The sequence below is a fragment of the Pyrus communis genome, chromosome 11 (genome assembly GCF_041283825.1).
Source record: "Pyrus communis isolate YQ-2024b chromosome 11, ASM4128382v1, whole genome shotgun sequence".
NCBI lineage: Eukaryota > Viridiplantae > Streptophyta > Magnoliopsida > Rosales > Rosaceae > Pyrus > Pyrus communis.
Window position 1 is genome coordinate 80459 of NC_142575.1, and position 19377 is coordinate 99835.

The 19377-nt window shown below is 37.7% G+C and overlaps 2 protein-coding genes across 6 annotated transcripts; both read right to left on the reverse strand.

Annotated features, from left to right (window-relative positions):
* Positions 1-385: 385 nt before the first annotated feature.
* LOC137743523 (transcription factor Pur-alpha 1) lies at positions 386-7326 on the reverse strand. 4 transcript variants are annotated; one of them, XM_068483436.2, is made up of 5 exons: positions 6545-7326; positions 6422-6469; positions 1344-1484; positions 986-1225; positions 386-851 (listed from the first exon to the last, which is right to left on the reverse strand). In XM_068483436.2, exons 1-5 carry the CDS (start codon positions 6839-6841, stop codon positions 699-701), a joined length of 879 nt encoding a protein of 292 aa, XP_068339537.1. In that variant the 5' UTR covers positions 6842-7326; the 3' UTR covers positions 386-698. The 4 variants fall into 4 exon arrangements, with proteins under 4 accessions (XP_068339537.1, XP_068339536.1, XP_068339534.1 ...); XM_068483435.2 differs by having other exon boundaries at positions 986-1228; positions 6545-7196; XM_068483433.2 differs by having other exon boundaries at positions 986-1228; positions 6422-6841; positions 6981-7185.
* A 6754-nt stretch (positions 7327-14080) lies between these two features.
* Positions 14081-17284, reverse strand: LOC137743522 (uncharacterized). Of its 2 annotated transcripts, none has more exons than XM_068483431.2 (9): positions 17123-17284; positions 16652-16802; positions 16424-16511; positions 16230-16289; positions 15747-15809; positions 15452-15652; positions 15244-15355; positions 14898-15115; positions 14081-14467 (listed from the first exon to the last, which is right to left on the reverse strand). In XM_068483431.2, the coding sequence occupies exons 2-9, from the start codon at positions 16765-16767 to the stop codon at positions 14375-14377; spliced, it is 951 nt and encodes a 316-aa protein (XP_068339532.1). In that variant the 5' UTR covers positions 16768-16802; positions 17123-17284; the 3' UTR covers positions 14081-14374. The 2 variants fall into 2 exon arrangements, with proteins under 2 accessions (XP_068339532.1, XP_088536571.1); XM_088680445.1 differs by having other exon boundaries at positions 16652-16809; positions 17123-17274.
* Between the last annotated feature and the right edge of the window lie 2093 nt (positions 17285-19377).

Consider the following 19377-nt stretch of genomic DNA (forward strand, 5'->3'; position numbering starts at 1 on the left):
TAGGTCAATCTGTAAGGCAAAAGTGCATGCATGATGCCTCGCATAAAATTTACTTGGGAAATGAAGAATAACTAAATAAATATAAGCAGCACTAGCGGTGTAGATATAATGTGCAGCACAAGCGGTGTAGATATAATGTGCAGCACTAGCAGTGTAGATAAAAAATTTGCGCAAGCTAAATCATCTCTACAATCTGCCAGCAGAGTGACGACTAGTATAGCCCTCCTCAAAACCAAGTTTTTACCATCGTCGTAATTTTTAACATTCAAAGGAAGCATCACCAACCACAAGGTTACTACTAAAACAAGCGAAAACCTGCACCACAAGCTATAGTACTCAAAACAAATAAAGTAGATGCATTTGTGCTACTGAACAAAATAAAGCAGAGCTGGAATGGTCATTACTATTAATCTGGAAGGTTGACACACTATCAAACTCAAGTTACAAGTATCTTGTCTGTTTTTTGTGTTATTGATTGTTTAAATTAAGCTTGGCAATCATCTCCGAATTGTATGTTCAGCAAACAGAAAAACGGATATTATTTCAGACTTGAATGAGTGAACAGAAGAAGAGAAGAAAATAACAGAAACACAACTGTAAGGAGAATCCCACCCCTAATCAAACACCTACTTGTACCTCTAAAGCAATCTTGATATACTGGAATTATTGGTTTAATCACCAAACCCGAGGGGAGGGATTCATCTCTGGGGGGAATCCACTGTCCGAACATTTGCACCTGTCATTCCTTCAATTCGGTCTTTGGTTATCTCCACAAAGTGACCTACTATTTCATAGAACTGCTTGAGCCCTGACAGCGGAAGAATTATGGAGGACCGATCAGAACCTGCAACCTGTAAATTTAACATAATTCTAAAGATATTATGACTTCATTTACTGTCAGAAACCTAAAATTAAAAAGGTAAAACGAACAAGCAAATCCTTCTAGGGTCTCAAAGAAAACATTCTTTCACTTCCTGAAGCATACCTCGGATATTCTTAGGAAGTGACCCCTGTTATTATTCCCAAGATCAAAGAAGAATCTCTTTTGATCAGCTCTGATCACTTTAGATATCCCCATGTTACCAATTTCATCTTGTGCCGGCAACTCAGCGGATCTGTCATTCAGTTCAGAAGTTGGAGCAGTTTGACTACTGTGGCCAGATATGAAACCAGCGCCTACGTCATCTGAAAGCCCAACAAGACGCTCTGAAGGTTCAGAACTTTGCTGCTTTGACATGGAAACAACCAGGTGGAAATTCACAAGACTTGTGAGTCACTCCCAAAAGAGAAACTTAGATTACCTAGAAAGCAGGAAGGAGTTCATGTATGAAAAACAAGGACACCTGATTTGGCAGTATAAAAAGCCTTGATGCTTCATTGATCTCCGCCAAAATGTTTCTAAATGCTGCCCACCCTTCATCTCGGGTGCTTCCTGCAGGAACAATGATAGTACTGCGATTTCTACTCACAGAAGCTTCAGAAACCTGCACCAAACACGTCATCAGAGCAGTAAAAGGTGAACAAGAATGTGGAGTCTAGCCCTGGAATTGCCATCTCCTCAAAATGGTTACAACTCACACAAAGACAACAACAAAACTAACGCTAGCCCTGGAATTGTCTTCTATTTCAAATGGTTACAACTAGTGAAAAGACAATAATAAAAAAAAATAACACAAGATAGCTTCAAAGGTCGTTGCTTGACAAATAAAAGTTACCGTAGGCCATAAAAGACCCACATCTTCAGGGGCTGTCATCAATGGTAAGGTCTGACACCCTAATGTCAACCATATTAAAGATTCCTATAACTAAAAAGTCAGGGCAGGGGAAAGAAACCAGAGCTCCATGTCCAAACTATGGAGTTAAACCTAGAACCATCATTGTTTAATGATGGCGGTCAATTGATGTCTAAGAATAGGGGCTAGTGAGCACCTAAACATTTCAGCGTAATCCAGTAGCCCCAAAGTTAAGAAGTTAAATCAAGGTTGTAACATTTTAGGGGTTCAGGTGAGTGCACATTCTTTGTTAATATTTCAATCCAACATTGGAAAGCATGATAAGGTGGTAAATTCATGTAATGTAAGTGGAAATATGTGAGATATTAAATTATCAAAGAATAGAAAGTTGGGGGTGGAATAAGAGTAGATGTTGAAATGTGTTGCAACGGAAGGAGCATCAAACTCAGAACTCTTGTACAGAGAAATCTCTCGTCAGTACACACATTTAAGTCTGACTTGGTAAACTACCACATCATCGCGTTTTGAAAGGGGACTAAAGAGAGGTCTGAGTTAAGTAAGAGTTCTACCTGTACCAAAGGAAATCTATGCTTGTGGTTGTTCTTTTTCTTTTCTCCCAGACACAAAGTGGTCTTTAACAATTAATTTTTCAGAAACACAAGAAACAAAGAAGACAAACACTCGAAGGTCAGTACACAAGGTTCGTAACTTTGGAGAATGTGAAATGGTTTGTCTGAAAGGGCCATAATGTTTTGTTAAAAGTTCTTTACAAGAGTTTAACCTTTGACCGCTGATTGTGAAAATTTAAATTTTACTCAGTATGGAGCATGCCAGTAACTGGTTTCTCACTTGACATTTGATTGTAGTATGCCTCTCCAACTCAGGAACCACTTTGCTTCCATATCCGAAAGGTTAAATAGAAAATTCATTAAATTATTTAGGATACCACATCTTAAAGCATCTGGTTATAAATTTGAACAACAGTTTAAAGTATTGATACGATGAATACAAGAATAAGCACTAGATTCAGATGGTGTTCAAGAGGGGCAAAACAAACAACTCAAAATGAATAACTTAACCTAATTAGGATAAGTAGAAATAAAATTTAAATGCAACTGGGATCTAAGAAGGTCTTCAAACATAGATAAGTTCCTGTGGCAATTTGCAAATCAGGATAGACAAGAATACACGTGTTGCATTCATCGTTCATTGATACCCAAAATGAAAATGAAGAAGTACCATGCTATATAATACATGAATGCATGCTTGAGCACATAATGAAACTTATATATACAGTTATTTTCTAATACCTTAGAAAAGAGAATATTTTTAACCAAAAATCATATATGGACGACTGAGATTCCCTATGGTTGAGATCTCATCCATCCGCATCTAATATAACAGTTGAGTAACGTCTTTGTTATATTAGATATCTCTCTATGTGAAGGTGTGTACATACACAACAATGTTTTAAGCATTTGACGCCAAGTGCCATAATAGGATGTTAGCATTATACTATGCTCTAAGTTGTTGGGGAAAATAAAAATAAAAATCCAACAATTAGAATGTCTACGAGTTGGAGATCTTAAGCAAATGGTATGTTTCCTATTGATGTCAGATTTTCATCCACCGACTTAAGCATAGAATCTTTCCCCTTAAATTACTTGACATCAATTAATATGAGAAACAAATACCATTTAGTAAGTAATGTAGGGCTCCATGTTATATCGAGCCTACATAAATATTCAAATCATTCACAAGCTGCTCGCCCAACAGTGGACATGAGCTACTGAAGAGTAGAAGGGAGAGATTGCTATACTAATAGTTCTTCGACTGTTCAACAGTTGTGTCAGGCACAAGTAACTTTTACCTTGGTCGTAATAAGATTTGAGCAGTGACACAAAAATCTGGAAGTTGGTTTAAGATATTGATGGCATTTAAAATTTATAGAGTACCAATATGGAAATAAGGGGGTCATTTGATTTCTTCCTAAGGAGTACGGTGTTGATGAATTACACATAAAACCATATCAATATGATAAAATTTCCGAGATAAAGGTGAATTTTCTAGCAAATCCCCAATAAGTTGAACGTACGTAGGATGTATATATCTGAAACAAAGCTAGTTTACTGAGTTTAGCTTCATCTCCACTGGACATGAACTCACAAGTCACGACCATCAATCACAGGAAAAGCAATTAGTTGGGTTCCCAAAACTTCCCTGTCTTCTTAGCAAATGCAAACACAGAGGGGGTAAAATGACGATGGACAATGGTTTTTCACAACGCTAGCCCTAACCATGTCTTTGGGCAGATTGGAAAACCAAATATCCTACCTGCTTTAGACAAAAAACCTAAATGGCTTATGTTATGAGAAAATGAAAAGTGGAGAAAGTGAAAAGAAAAGCTAGAAGAATTACGAATTATTCATTCCCATGATCTAGGAATTTCAAGTTTTGGTTTCTCAAGTTCTATATTAAACATATAAATGGTCTGAAATTGTAATGATTTGGGATAAATGCGGATTAATGTTTATTTTTAGAAACATCTAAGTATTTTCCTTTTGGACATAAAATTGAGATTTCCTAAAGCTCCCTTCAGAATTTCCATGAATTTAATAAAATAGCCATTTTTAGGCAACTTTTACTTGTATTTCTACCGATCTTTCCATCTATATCCAAATTTTCAACCTTACCCTTGATACACTATTATGCTATCATATGTCATGAAAAGTAAGGGCGTGTCATCTGCCATTGGTCAAAGGCAGGTGAATAAAAACCCCCAAGACTAAAGATATTCCTCAATAGAAATAAAGAAAGGATAGTTTTATAAAAAATAATGAGATACAAACAAAGTACGTATAAGTACAAAGGTGACTCGAAAATCAATTAAAGACACTCGGGAAACATGGACAACACACATAAAATGTCTGCATTTGACATCACTACCTCCGATGGTTAGTCAACTACACTTCACATGAAACGGATCCCAAAGTGTTAACCAATCTCCATCTCTACCGTTATCTCAAATATCCTTTTAATTCTTCTTACCTCACAAAACCATCAGAGTTATTTGAAGGACCCATACATTCACCAACTACATCATCCTCCATCCAAACCTTGACTTAACAAGTGACCATTACCCCAAGTGTGTTGGAATCTTTAAGAGAAAATGCTCAAAAAGAAGTAGATGAACTACTTCAATATGAAATTTCGGGGATACACTTTCAAAACTTAGGAATTAGAAACATTTAGTGAGAGAAAATTTCAAGAGCAACATTAAACTAGAAAAATCATCCTCATTATCCATGAGAGAGGAGGAAAAAATACTTATGAATTTGGTGGTGGTGGAGAAAATGCTCAAAAAGAAGTACATGCCAAAACTACTTCAATATGAAATTTCAGGGATACACTTTCGAAACTTAGGATCTAGAAACATTTAGTGAGAGAAAAATTCAAGAGAACCGTTAAACTAGAAAAATCATCCTCATCATCCATGAGAGAGGAGGAAAAAATATTTATGAATTTGTTGGTGGTGGTGGTGGTGGTGGTGACTTCAATATGAAATATCAGGGATACACTTTCGAAACTTAAGAATTCGAAACATTTCGTGAGAGAAATTTTTGAAAGCAACATTAAACTAGAAAAATCATCCTCATTATCCATGAGAGAGGAGGAAAAAGTATAGCTTGAGTATTTACAACAAGCTATACATCTCTTTTGTCCCCCAACTAAAGAAGCCAACTTCTGAGGCATTTAGGGGACTCTTCATAGAATCAGGCTCTTGAGCTTGCATACAATGTGAAGAAAAACAGAATTCTAAAGCAATTCACTATGAAATCATATCCATTGACTAATCATCAGCATAGGTTTGTGTGCTTCTTCAGTTTAGATATCCTATCCCTATCAATTTCAATAGTTTTCTATGAACTCATCTCTTTTGTCCTCCAACTAAAGAAACCAGCTGTTGAGGCACTTTAGGGAACTCCTTATATTATCAGGCTCTTGGTCTTGCATAGAGTTTGAAGAAGGGGTGGTGCTATCAACACACCGAACACACCGATGATCGAATGAATTGAAGAAGACCAAAAGAACATAAATTAACAAGGAGTGTGTGGGATGTAAAAATGGGTGTGCGGATAGCACAACCCTTGAAGAAAAAGGGTTCTAAAACAATTCATTGTGAAATTAAAATAGTCCTTGACTATTCATCTGCATAGCTTTGTGTGCTTAATTTATCGACAGTTTCCCCAAAACAAGGATTAAGGATCTACATATCTATACCACGTAATCCAGAACATATGTAAACACCCATAAACATATGCATACAGATGGAAACGCAATTGTTTGCATACAAATCTTTAATTAGGAAAAAAAAATCCTGAATTCAGGGCCAGGTCAAGGTGATGAGGCAACCGCAGATGCAAGGCTAAATTGATGTGTGCCCAGTGCTTAGTCAAATATCATTATGCACAGGCCGGCAGATGCAAGTAAGTAAAACACCAAAAATTGATCCTAAGTAAGTAGAGTCTGTGAGTATTCAAGGATGTGGTTGGAAATTAGCAAGAAAATTTGATGGGATGGGATGCCTGTAAGATTTTGAAACAGACGATAGAATATATTTAAAATTAAAAAAATTTAAAAATTTAAAAAAAAAAAAAAAAGAGAAAGGGATAAGGGGATAAAGGGACCTTCAAGAAGCGGCCCCTGCGATTTTCGCCAATGTCAAAGTAGAAGACCTGAGGAGGAGAAATTAAGGTCAGCCAGAAAAAGAAAATAAAGAAGAAGAAAGCATGAGGAGGGAGGGAACTTGCCTTGGTGTCGAGCTGCAATTCCTTGCTGAAGACTTCCTGGTCATCGGAATTGACATAGTAATTGAAGAGGTCGAGAAACCAAGAGATGCCGGAGAAGGGAACGATGATGGTGGACCTGGTGGCCGACGTCTTCTCGGAAATTTTAAGATAGCGGCCGCGAGGGTTCTCTTTGAGATCGAAGTAGAAAAGCTTGTGCTCAACCTGCAGCGTCTTACACAGGAGCTCGACATCGTTACCACCACCTCCACCGCCTACTGCCGCTGCACAGCCTCCTACGCCCCCCGAATTCCCTTCCATCTCCAAATCCTTCTGTTTATGTTATTTCGTAATTTTAACCTAATCCAAATAAATAAGCACCAAATTTGCCACTCCACCACTAGTACTAGCTAGTTGTTTCGTTGAGAGTCAGTCGTGAGAGTTGAGAGTTGAGACATACCACCGACGCAAGCTATGGAGCTCTGGTTGGTTGGTAAATTGCTACTTGGTAGATGTCAGCCCCTAGATCTCACTTCTCAACTTGGAATTGCTCCTCGATTGCTAGTTATGCAAACTAGGGTTTTGGGCCCATGTGAGGGCGAAATTGAACCACTCATACTCTCAGCCTCCAGTTTCCACCCTCCACTTCCCATCCCCCTACATGCAAGTTTCTATTATATCATTTTCTTTTGTTTTAATTATTCATTTTATTTTGATTCATCAACTGTACCAAATTTGCATTTTCGTTCCTCGACGCCAAATTTGCCTATTTTCACACAAAATTTCCATTTGTTTTCCGCACAACTACTTTTTCTCGTTTTCATGAAGAAGGAATATGTAAAAATTAACAAATATGCATTTGTTTTCCGCACAACTACTAAACATTTAAATTAACAGTTAATGAGTGTTTAAAATGTGAGTCAAGTCTAAAAGCCACATGGCGTAACATGTAAAAATTGAAATTTCGTGGCACATTTTGCAAATGAACCACAAACCTTGTGATGTAAAGTACAGTTAACCCTATTTAGTTTAAAGTTTTATTAATTTTAATCAATTAATGCATATTTAATATTTTATTTTAATTGAAGACTAACGGAAGCGACCAAAATTGTTAACTTTTGACATCATAGTGATCATACTGACTAAATTGAACACAATGACTAAAAGAGATTTTGACCCAAAGTTCAGTAACCAAAAAAGTTTGTAACCCTTTATTGGGAGACTTTTAGGTTGAGGTGGACTTGGGCTTTAAGAACGTCATCTTGTCTCCTTTGGTGTGGATTCGTACCAAGTTCCAAGATATCTCAAAAGAGTTAGTTTGTCTTAGGAAATATCCCAGTAACATCAACGGCTCGAAGATAGCATAATTAATCAAAATAATGACTTCCTCAAGTGAAGCGTGGTGTGGAAGCTAGAAGATTATCGGTTTAACATAAGAGAGAAGGGATTTGCATGGTTGCATGGCATTCTTGACTGGATGATTAGGGTTTTCCTAGGGTGATAGTAAGGCTTCTAATGGTTGAGATGTTTAATGGAAGGTTGTGGGAGTTACTAAGGTTGCATGGATGATGATTGAGGCTTGGAGTATGCTTCTAGGCTAAGTGAAACTCTCTGGGTTTACTTCCTGGTGGTTCTCTCTTCCTGCATTTCTACTCTATCTCTTCCTGTTATCTCAATCCCCTACTCAAATGGTTTCTCCCTCCTTATGTAAGTGAAAGGTTCTTCTCTAGGCTTTTAAGGAATCTCATTTTGTGGCTTGGCCTTCCCCTTCCTCAATCCCTAGCCCTCCTACTATTTCCCTTTTGGTGTAAGGTAGTTGCACTATTGAAACATGCAATCTGCTTCTTCCCGAAGTGCATCTTTCCCAGGTCGGCCTTCCGCAGTCGCTACTTCTGGTAGCGCGCCTTATAGCTTTCACATGTTGGTTGTTTGTGCAAGCTGGGAATGGAAAGTTAGCATTAAATGCCTGACTTGCTGAGCTTAGCATGCATTTAATGCAGGAATCTAGGTTAGTCCTAACGAAGAGGGTTGGCTTGCTAAGGAAAAGGGTAAACTAGGTTAGTTCTCTCTCAATGTTGCCTGCATGAAATGCAAAGAGTATTAAGCTTGGATCTTTAGGCTCCCAAGCAACCCAGAGTCTTCCATAACCCCGATTCCACTTAGGCCCAATAACCTTCCGTAACCATCCACACCATAATCCACTTGACAAGCCCTTAATATGTGACTTGGGTGTAACATGAATACTGACCAGCATGAGGAAGCTTGGTGTGATTTATGTGAATATCCAGCTTAATTAACGTGGCATGGCATATTTGTAAATATATTCCTCATCAATCCTGCGCCTTGGCATATGTTTGGGCTTGAATGTAGGCTTTACATGACAACTGGGTCTTGAGACTTGATTGGATTGGTGTGTAACATTTTTGGGCCCCAACACCCTTAAAACCTTGATTGATAATGTAACTAGGTTAAAACAAGCGGAATAGTGAAAGTGTTTTTCTTTTATAATTGATAAATAAGAGAATGAAGGTTTTCCCTTTTCTTTTTTTTTTCTTTCTTTTTTTTTATTGTTGAGAAAACATAAAATTTTATTAAATAGGAAGCAGCCCAACAGATATTGGGGACAGCCACAATGCCCAATCAGCAATAAGACAAAAAAAAAAAGGAAAATCATAACCTAATCCTTATCAAACAAAATGCTACCACTGCTGCAACCTTTTCGTCAGAAGCTACAAGAGCAACCGCCCTCAGAAAAACCAACTCCTCGTTGAATTCAACGAAGGTATCGCAATGCAAAACCTTTAAACTTGCAACAATGAAGTATTCTCAACCAAATTTTGCCACCAAAATTGCCGCACCAAAGAAGATTCACCAGATCTGAATCACCATCACATGCCCCTGCAAGTAGAACCAAGAACCAAAACAAAAAGGAAGGAGATGGGGCTAAGGGGGCATTTAGAACATTGTCGGTTTGGGCAAAGCCGCAACATGCTTGCCCCGATTTTTTGGCATGTCGGTCGGGTGCGGAGCAGTAAAAGGATATAGATCTGAGAGCCAAAACAAGTGAAATGCAAGTGGCTTTAAGCAAAGAATGAGGAAGGGATGGAATGTGAGGAGGAGCAAATGAACAAAGTGGAAGAGAATGAGTGTTGGGAGTTGAAGGAGGATAGTTGTAGGATGGGGTTGTCAAAGGCAAAACAAATACCTAGAAACGACAAAAGACGCCGAGAATAAAAGTCGTCACCTCACAATTCGACATCTATAGGCAGTGAAAGAGCAAGTGGAAAAGCAAGAGAGTTGCTGCCAATCCCTACCAAAGGAAGAAGTAAGCCAGAAGAGCAGGGGAGTTTTGGTTTTCTCATTGATAATCAAAGAATGGAGGTAATTTCATTACACGGTGTAACGTGCAACAATTAGCTAAAAAGAATTATAACATTCATTTCTATTTTGCACACACATTTTCTCCTTCTGGATGTCCTTATTCTTTCTGTCTCTCAACTCTCGTTTGATTTATTCAATCCAATAATAAAAAATGAAGAACAAATCAAATAATCAGAAATGATGAAGGGTGGACATGAAGAGAAAATTTGCATGTGAAAATTACCTCCCTCGATATTTCAGATGCACAACCTCATTATAATGAGGTCTGTTAAAAAGTGGGAATGATTGAGATGGGAGAAATATTAAAGCGCAAGCCGTTTGAGTTGGGACAAGAAATGAATAATTGGCCCTTGTTGCAAAACGAATAAATTAGGGTAAATATCAGTTTACTATCCTCAAATTTCGTGGTTTTCAACATTTAGTACATGAAATTTTTTTCGTCCCAAAGTTATACCTAAAGTGTTAATTTTGGGACAGTTTCATATATCCGTTAGTCTGACTGTTAAATCTCCCGTTAGTTGATGACATGGCGCATATGTGGACAATGACTGGACATCACGTGTCATTAAGGGAATTAAAAATTCAAAAAAAAAAATTATTTAAAGGGAGAACAAACAAAAAAAAAAAAAAAAAAAAAAACCCAAATCCCCATCCGTGCTCACTCACCCATCTTCCACCTCTCTTCTTTCTTCCCTCTGTAACACCCTATTTGGCTCCCCCTTTTCTCTCCCCCATTTTTATCCCCCCTTCTCCACAACCACCTCCTCCTCCACCATTCCTCTCCTAACCCCACCCTCCTCTTCCTCCTCCTTATCTTGCATCCCAACCCAAACTCAGACCGAAACCCCCACCATCTTCCTCCTTATCCTGCACCCTAGCAACAGCACCACCACCAGCCACCGCTCGATACTTTATTCCTCAGTCCATGGCCCAACAACACCCATCACACTCTCACTCACTCCGAGCTCTGCACATCATCGGTTCCACCTACTTTTCTCAACAAACTCGTCGGATGACTCGACTTCGCAGTCGTCCTAATCTACTCACCAGCTGATTCACCCAGTTCATCCAGCTCTAAGACATTACCCGTATTGGCATCTCTGGTTTTGTGTTCCTCGGGTTTCGGATCTATCATCTTCCATTCGTCAAACGATCGACCGTCACGCGACTGCACAATTGTAGGTGCAGACGACGAGTATTTGGGGGGAGGTAGAAGATGGGTATTTGTTAACCACGCGCTCCGACTGCACGAGGATCGACTGCATTCTCCGAGCCAATGGTGGTGGTGTTGTTGCTGGGGTGCAGAATAAGGAAGAGGAGGAAGAAGAGGGTAGGGGTTAAGATGGATGTACAGAGGTTACGATCGATTTTTCAAGATTTGTCGTCAAATTTGCATGGAGAGTGAGTGATGAATAGTGGGGGGAAGGGGGGAATATGGGGGTTGAGGGAATGTGGTGGTTGCATAATGAGAAATGGGGTCGTCGAAGAGGATAAGGGTTGAGTGTGAAGTCAAAGAGGGAGGGGGAAGGATGGATGTGCAAAGGTTGGGTAAGTGCAGAGGAGAAGGGAGAAAGAAGGGAAGGGGGTCGAGGTGGGGAAGACGATAGGGTTTTGGGTTTTTTTTTTTTTTTTTTTTTTAATTATTATTTTTATTTAATTAATTATTTAATATTTTTAATGATGCGTGATGATAGGAGCATATTTATGCGCCTTAGTTTGCTTGTTTTCTTGCATTTATGTTGCTAGTACTTAGTAATTTTAGTACCTTAAGCTATTTTCGTGTGTTTGTAGGTCCAAAGGGCTAAAGGAGCAAAAAGATGCATTTTGGAGACTTTTGGAGCACTTTTGGGCTAAGGATGGATAGCTTATGGTTGGAGCCAAAGTGTTGGACGAAATTGAAGACCTAATTGAAGACCAAAGTGTTGGAACCTTGTTCCCTTTAGTTCTAGGACATTTAAACCTTTCCTATATCCTTAGCCGTGCATTCCATCAATTCCAGCACCTCCATTTCCACCATTGCCGTGCATAACATTCTAGCATTCCACTCCTTCATTTCAGCCACACTCCCACATGCATTCATCATCATTCACCCTAGCTTTAATTCACATGCTTTCCCAACAAATAAAACAGTCATTCCACATGCATTTGCAACCCACATGCACCCTTTAATCATTTAACCTAGCTGTCATTGCATATGCATTCCTTTAATCCACATGCATCTCCATAAATCATTCAACACATGCACCCATAATCATTCTTCCATCCTTGCCGTGCACATGCATTTCCTTCATCATTTCCAACCCACATGCACCCAGAAATCATCCTTGCCGTGCACATTCACTCACCACAAACAAGCCACATGCACTCTCACTCTTTAATCCATTTCAAAGCACATGCACATTCACCCTAATCACTCACATACACAACCTGCCATCATTCCAGAAAATCACCATCATTGCCGTGCATCCCATTCAACTTTGCACATGCATTCATCATCATAACCTAGCTGTCATTCCACTTTAATCCACATGCATTCCCTTCATAAATCAGCCACATGCACTCATAAGCATTCAACCAACTTTGCACATGCATTCATCATCATAACCTAGCTGTCATATTCCCTCTTTTTCACCTATAAATAAGCATCCATTGCAGCCACAAAACATACACTCTTCCATTTCAGAAAACCATCCCTTGGTGCCGTGCCTTAAGGCACCATTCCATCAATTCCCTACTAATCCAAACACCACCAGAAATCCATCCCTTGGCCGTGGCTTCCCATCCCTCCAAAACACTATCCTACCACCCCACTCCATTCTACATCATCCATAATCCCCAAAACTCACCTTAGACTTTGTGCTACAACAAAGAGGAAGAGAAGCGGGCCTAAACGTTCATACAATTCAAGTTTGAGTTGTTGGAATGTTTAGGTGTTTCTTTTCCTTTGAATTCAATGTTTAATTTCAATTCTCTTTGTTTTGTACGTATGAGGAACTAAACCCCCCTTGGCTAGGGGGGGGATTCGAAATATATGTTTATGCTTGCATTTTGATTTGATTACTTCTAATTGCGTTTCATAAGTTGTGAATTCAATTTGTTTAACTATTTGATTGATAACTTATTTATGTATGTTTATTGAGAGTGCACACTTAATTTTCATGCATGAGTATGACGCTAGAATATAAGTGAGTTTCACCTAATAGTTACGAACTTATATTCACAAGTAGTGGAGGTTGCTTATAAACAATCGCGTTAAACAAATTCTTGGCATAAGTTTCATGCATATTCCATAGTTATGAATGCCTAGTCGATGTTTATAATTTCCGTTGAACTTAATGATCTTTGTTGAATGTCTCTATCATGCGTATTCCATAGTTAGGGACTTTGATTAGGAATAATTTGGTTGTAATGCGTATTCCATTCAATCCAATGAATCTAGGGAAATCTGAAAGTTAATTTAAGCAGATCTAATTAACTTGTAGCATTGAGAATTCATGGTTTATTGACATACAATTGGAAATCATTTTATTTTGCAAGTGTAACATGTGTGGAGATGAACCCCTTGGCTAGCATCCATTCATTCCATTTCATCAATTTCATATTTACATTCTGTTTTAATTGCAATCTGTCCATTTAATTTAGTTTCGTCAAAACCTTAATCCCCCTTTACTTTAATGTCAAATTAATTAGAAATCAATTTAGTTTGTGTTCATAAGTGTTTTGATTCAATTTGTTACACGAATTCGTCCAAATTCACCAAAGTGCTCAAAACTGCCCAGAAAGTGTTTTTAAGGCAGTTTTGAGTGTTTTAGGTGATGTTTGAGTCTTTTAGTTTGTTTAAGTGTTTTAAAGTTTAGTTTTGCATTCTTTGAGTCTAGTATAGTGTTTTATATTGTGTTTTTACGTTTTTGAGTCAATTTCCAAGAGATTTTGCAATCCCTCCTAATCCCCGGTTAAGAATGATCCCTACTTATACTTATACTACAATTGTCAAAAAAGAGAGTTTAATTTGTGTGCGTATAACATTCGCATCACGTGACGTCCAATCATTGTCCACATGAGCGCCACATCATCAGTTAACGGAATACTTAACAGCTAAACTAACGGATGTATAAGACTGTCCCAAAATCAACACTTTAGGTATAACTCTGGGACGAAAAATACTTCATATACTAAATGTTGAAAACCACGAAACTTGAGGGTAGTAAACTGATAAGATTTTCTGTACTGTAATCAGTTACACAGCCAGACAATCGATAGAAAAAAAAAAGAAGCAAAATTATCATGAGGATACACATTCTAAAATAACCCTAAATCATTATTGCCAACATAACAGAACGCTCTTGAGAAAGTGAACAAATATTACAAAGGTAACATCCCACTGCAACTACATATAACAAGCAACAACTTTTGAGTTACCTAAGATCCAATTGCTAGCACCATAACAGATGACTGTTATCTCGCATGTACAAGTCAAGACTCTTGGGGCGTCTCAAATCTCGTTGGAGTGTCAATCCCCATCATACAGCAAATGCCCGATATTAAGATTATAAGCAAAACGATTCCCTGAATCATCACAATAAAAGACATCATCAGTATCGTGGATACTTGCATCTTAAGGAACTAGAAAAATATATAGGCCACACGTACTTGTCATTATAATAAATCCACACAATTACCATGTCTGAATAGGGATGTATGAGTATATTTGCATCTATGGGCCAAAGAGAAAAAGGAAACGGAAAACTTTGTGGAAGGAGCATTGGACATCCTGACGACAAGTAATAGTTACAAGAGTGTCCATATATGAATGGAGTGGGCAATTATACTTTTTAGCAGTAAAAAAGATGTAGAGGTGGGTATTAACTTAAGTTATTTTGTCTGAGAACTATCTGGGTACGATTTGGACCATAGGGAGATATCAAAATGTAGTGGCTACAAACTCTTATAGAAACCATAGTGTAGCAAAACAAAAGATGTGGACAAGGATACTTACAACTAGAAGTCCCTCTAGAAGAGATGATTTTAATAGACAAACTTCATCACAGGCCGTAGAATTGGCTGATGCATTTCCTGAACCACTTTCGGCCAGAAACCTTTCTAATTCTCGATGAGAAGGATATTGGATCGACTTACTGGGATCTGAAACATATAGAACTCCATACTTTGCCCCAGATTGATCCAAGGAATTAACAAGCTCAGAAAAAACTTTACCTGCAAAAATCGAATTGAAATATTTGAATGACCATCCATGTCCTAGAGCAGTGTGACTGAGTACACAACCAAAAAACTTATATGATTCATATATATCACAATATACTAACAGTTTTAACTTAACAGACCTTCAGAATGTGGTTGGTCAAGTTCTTTGGAAGATTCAGATCCTTTATGGCAGAACACAACCAAATCTACTTCCCCATTGGATCTCTTCTCCATCCTTGAAACAAGGTAATCCTGCCATATTTTTATTGGGGAAAGAAAGACATCAGATCTTTTTCATAGACCAAACATGTTTCTAAAGTAATATACACGATCGTCAAGTTAATTTACATGGAATGATTGCACATTTGTGAGCTTTTGAACATTTTCACCCTCAATAGAGCATGACCCCAATAAAGCAACATTACTGAGTCCTAAATCCTGTCCACAAGTCTCTGAAATCTCTGACACCAAAGAATTTTCCATAGAATCATCCTCCGGTGCAGCAACATAAGGGAAGGCCATGGAGAAATTGGATCCTGAGAAAGAGGTCTATTGAAGACCATGGAATGGCAGCTATTAAACCAAAATTTTCATCATTTATATCAACCAAAAGACCACAAGCAATTGGGCAAACTCTACCTACTTTCAGCAAGTCCACAAGAGCTGGATCTGCATGTCTGTTTGCAGGAATATCTGAAGATTGTAACTAAGAAAAGAAAGAAAGCTCAAGAAATAACAACGACAAAGGCTTTTCTCTGTATTGCAATGTCAATAATAAAGCTCATCAAAAGTGAAAGCTCTCTTTGGTTCTTAGAGAGTGATTCTTATACTCATTCAAAATCTTGGAAATTTAAATCCAAATTACATCCACGTTACTTCCCCGGCATTGTTATTTATGCAAAGCAAGCAACTGTTTTGATTCTAGAAAAACAGTTTACAATTTAATCCCCTAAAAGATAAAAACGTAAAGTAGCTAGACACCTAAGCAAATAAGAACAAATTGCCTCAGCACTGTATAACATCCTCGGCCACCACAAAGGTTCAAAGATGAAGTAGCTTTCATCTGAACTGGGAACATGTATATGGAAGTTACCCGATGAAAGGAAGACAACATCGAAATTCTTACCTCCTGACCCACAAAGACAAGAGCCAGCTCCAGAGGCTGATGAACGTTGTTTGCAGAGCACTATGGATTTGAAAACAAATACATAAATATAACTTGGAAAACACATCAATAGCACGAAAACCTAAAGGATAAAAAGAAAGAAAACCAAAGAGCACAATAAAAGAAGCGCAATAAACTATCGGAAAAGAAAATACCAGTACGTTGGACCAGCCACCTTCGGTAAGAAGAGACTTTGCTAAATCCTTGGGGGATATTGTCTGATAATTTACGGCTGCCTTGACTCTGTTTTCAGAGAGCATGTAATCAGTAAAAAATGATAAGAGTATCTGATGGTAAGTAATGACTAATGAGACTAAGAAACTTGAGTGGATTGGTAAAATAAGGTGTTAGGTGAAGGAAGGAAGGACGGAAGGAAGGAGTACATATGGTAATGAGGGGACCAGAGGAAAGCTGGCACTGTGGAAGCTGAAGTGGAAGGTGCTCCTGCAAGCGCAAGCAAACCCACCAAAACTAGCATCAGAGGCTGAGCTGCCTTCATCTTCTTTGCTTCGTTGCTTCTTTGGTTCTTTGCTTCTACACACAGCCAACCCACACAACACACAACAAACACATATGGATCAGATTCAGCAGCAAACCAAAACCACAGATCAAATTTTTGGGTTTTCCTTATTGAATTCGAATCTAAACAATCTAACTTTAAACAGATACATCATATATCACACATAGATAGACTAATTGAAACTGAGATCGATCGGTCGATTTAAAGAACAAAGTGCTGAAATAATCTAATCCAGTATGGGCGATGGTCGCGAAATGCAAATCCAAACGGAGAATACCCGAAAAAAGAAAGATTGGGAGATAGATCGATCGATATCGATCGATCGGGGACGAACCTGAGGGATGAAGGATGACGGATGAGGCTGAGGGATTTTGGTGGATTTGTCGGAAATTATAGAAATCAAAAGTGGAGAATCGATTAAGTTATGGCCGCCCTCTCTTCTCTTTGGGTACGGGTTGGGGAAGCACTTTGGATGTCAAACCAGGCCCTCGTATCCAGCCCACCTTTTATTCTCATCCAGCCTGCTCTTTTGTTTTTGGGTCAAATCCCGCCTGTTTTGAAACCGCCGGGCCCATCAAACTGTTATTTTTCCCTTTTAAATTTGGAATATAAATCATCTCCAATCGAGAGATTTTGTAATGTACCTGGAGTGGTGAGATACTTGTGTTAAAAAATTAACAACTTTAAAAATAAATTTTTTTATTACTTGTATAATGATACATGGTGTATCACCCATGTCCCGAGCACAATGAACAATTTCTCCATCGAGGCTTGCTCTGCTGCGCTTTTTTTTAAATAAATAAATAACAGTTGATATTTAACAAGAGCTTATTTAATTAAGAACAATATTTTGTTATTTAAGGATGAGTATGAACTTCCACTCGAAATTTTTTGTGTTCGAATCACGGAGATTTGTAATTATGATCATAACTGTTCAAATTATGAATCACTATATAAATATTATCTCTGCAAAAAATTTTAAAAAAAATAAAAAAGAATTAAAACTTTGTTGTAATCAATCTATTGTATCACATAACTAAATGTTTCGTAATGTTTTTACCAATTTCGTTCATTTGTTTTTATACAATTTGACGATTAAACGATCTTAGTTTTAGTTGATTTTTGCATAGGCGATATTTATAAACTAATTTATAATATGAGCGATTCTGATTATAAATACAAAGTATTATTCTTTAGTTAAATCTCATGACAATGTTGAATAGGAACTCTTACTCATCCTTTGAGTAGCCAAGTATTATTCCTTAGGAACTTAAAGAACAATACTTAGTTACTCAAAGATGAGTAGGAACTCCTACTCAAAATTTCTCAAAATTGTTCGTTGTCAATTTATAGAACTTCATGTTTATAATCAGAATCGTTCATATTATAAATTACCACATAAAGATCACATTTGCAAAAAATCAATTAATACTAAGGTCGTTTAGTCATTAAACTATTTAAAAACAAATGAACGGTATTGGTAAAAGTATTATGAACCGTCTATGTATTTGTTACAATAAATTGACTAAACGACCTTAGTTTTAATTTATTTTTTGCAGAGATAATCTTTACAATGTAATTCATAGTATGAACGGTTCTGCTCATAAGCATAAAATTCCGCGATTAAAACATTAAGACTTTTGAGTAAGAGTTCCTACATCTTTGAGTAGCCAAGTATTGTTTTTAGTTAAATCTCAACTATTCAATCCTGAATAAGAAAGTGTGAGAGAATTTACATAGCCTCGTCAACATTTTGTTTTTAGAGAATTTCCCGGTTGATTAAAAAATGGCATCCAATTTAATTTGCATAACCAATCATTCCAATCCAATTTTGACGATTTCAATAACTTTAAAATAATTGACTTGACCGCTAAATTCAAAATCCAACACCTCTAGTCTTTGAAAGATTTTACTGGACTTCCCGACCTAGATTCCCTAGGTTGGGTCTTGAGCACCAAGTTCCTTAGTCCGAGTCTCAACGTTTCATATCCGAGTCCTGGGTGCTAGATTCTCAAGTCATTAACAAGGCCCTTGGGTCCTCGATTTTGAGGCGCCAAGTCTTCTAGACCATATTCGGAGCGTCAGGTTCCTCAAGTCGATCTTGGGTGTTAGGGTCCTCATGTTAGGTAAGGGCTCATGGTCGTCGAGTTTGATCCAGGGATGCAAGTCTTCGACCATAGTCATGGACTCATGGGCATTATGTTTCGGCTCTAGGGATTTGCAAGTGGTAGACCTTTCTCACCAACCCACTAGTTCGAACTCTCCCCGCTCTCCTTTGTAGTTGAATATTGTAAATTATCCCTTGTGGTAAAAAAAAAATCAAAGTGAAAATAAAAGATGATTGGGATTTGAGTTAAGTGAGACAATAGAAATATGAGTTACGATAATTACGAATTAACTTGTCATTTAGGTAAGCAGAACATATACCTCTCACGTACAAGTGAATATAAATATCACTATATCATCAACATAGTACTAGTGTCAATTTTTTTTTTCACTAATTAACTTGCAAACAAAACTATAGAGTTGAATTCTTTAAATGAGTTTCATATGTGGGGCTGTGTTATTAAAAAAGAAAGCGAATATGCG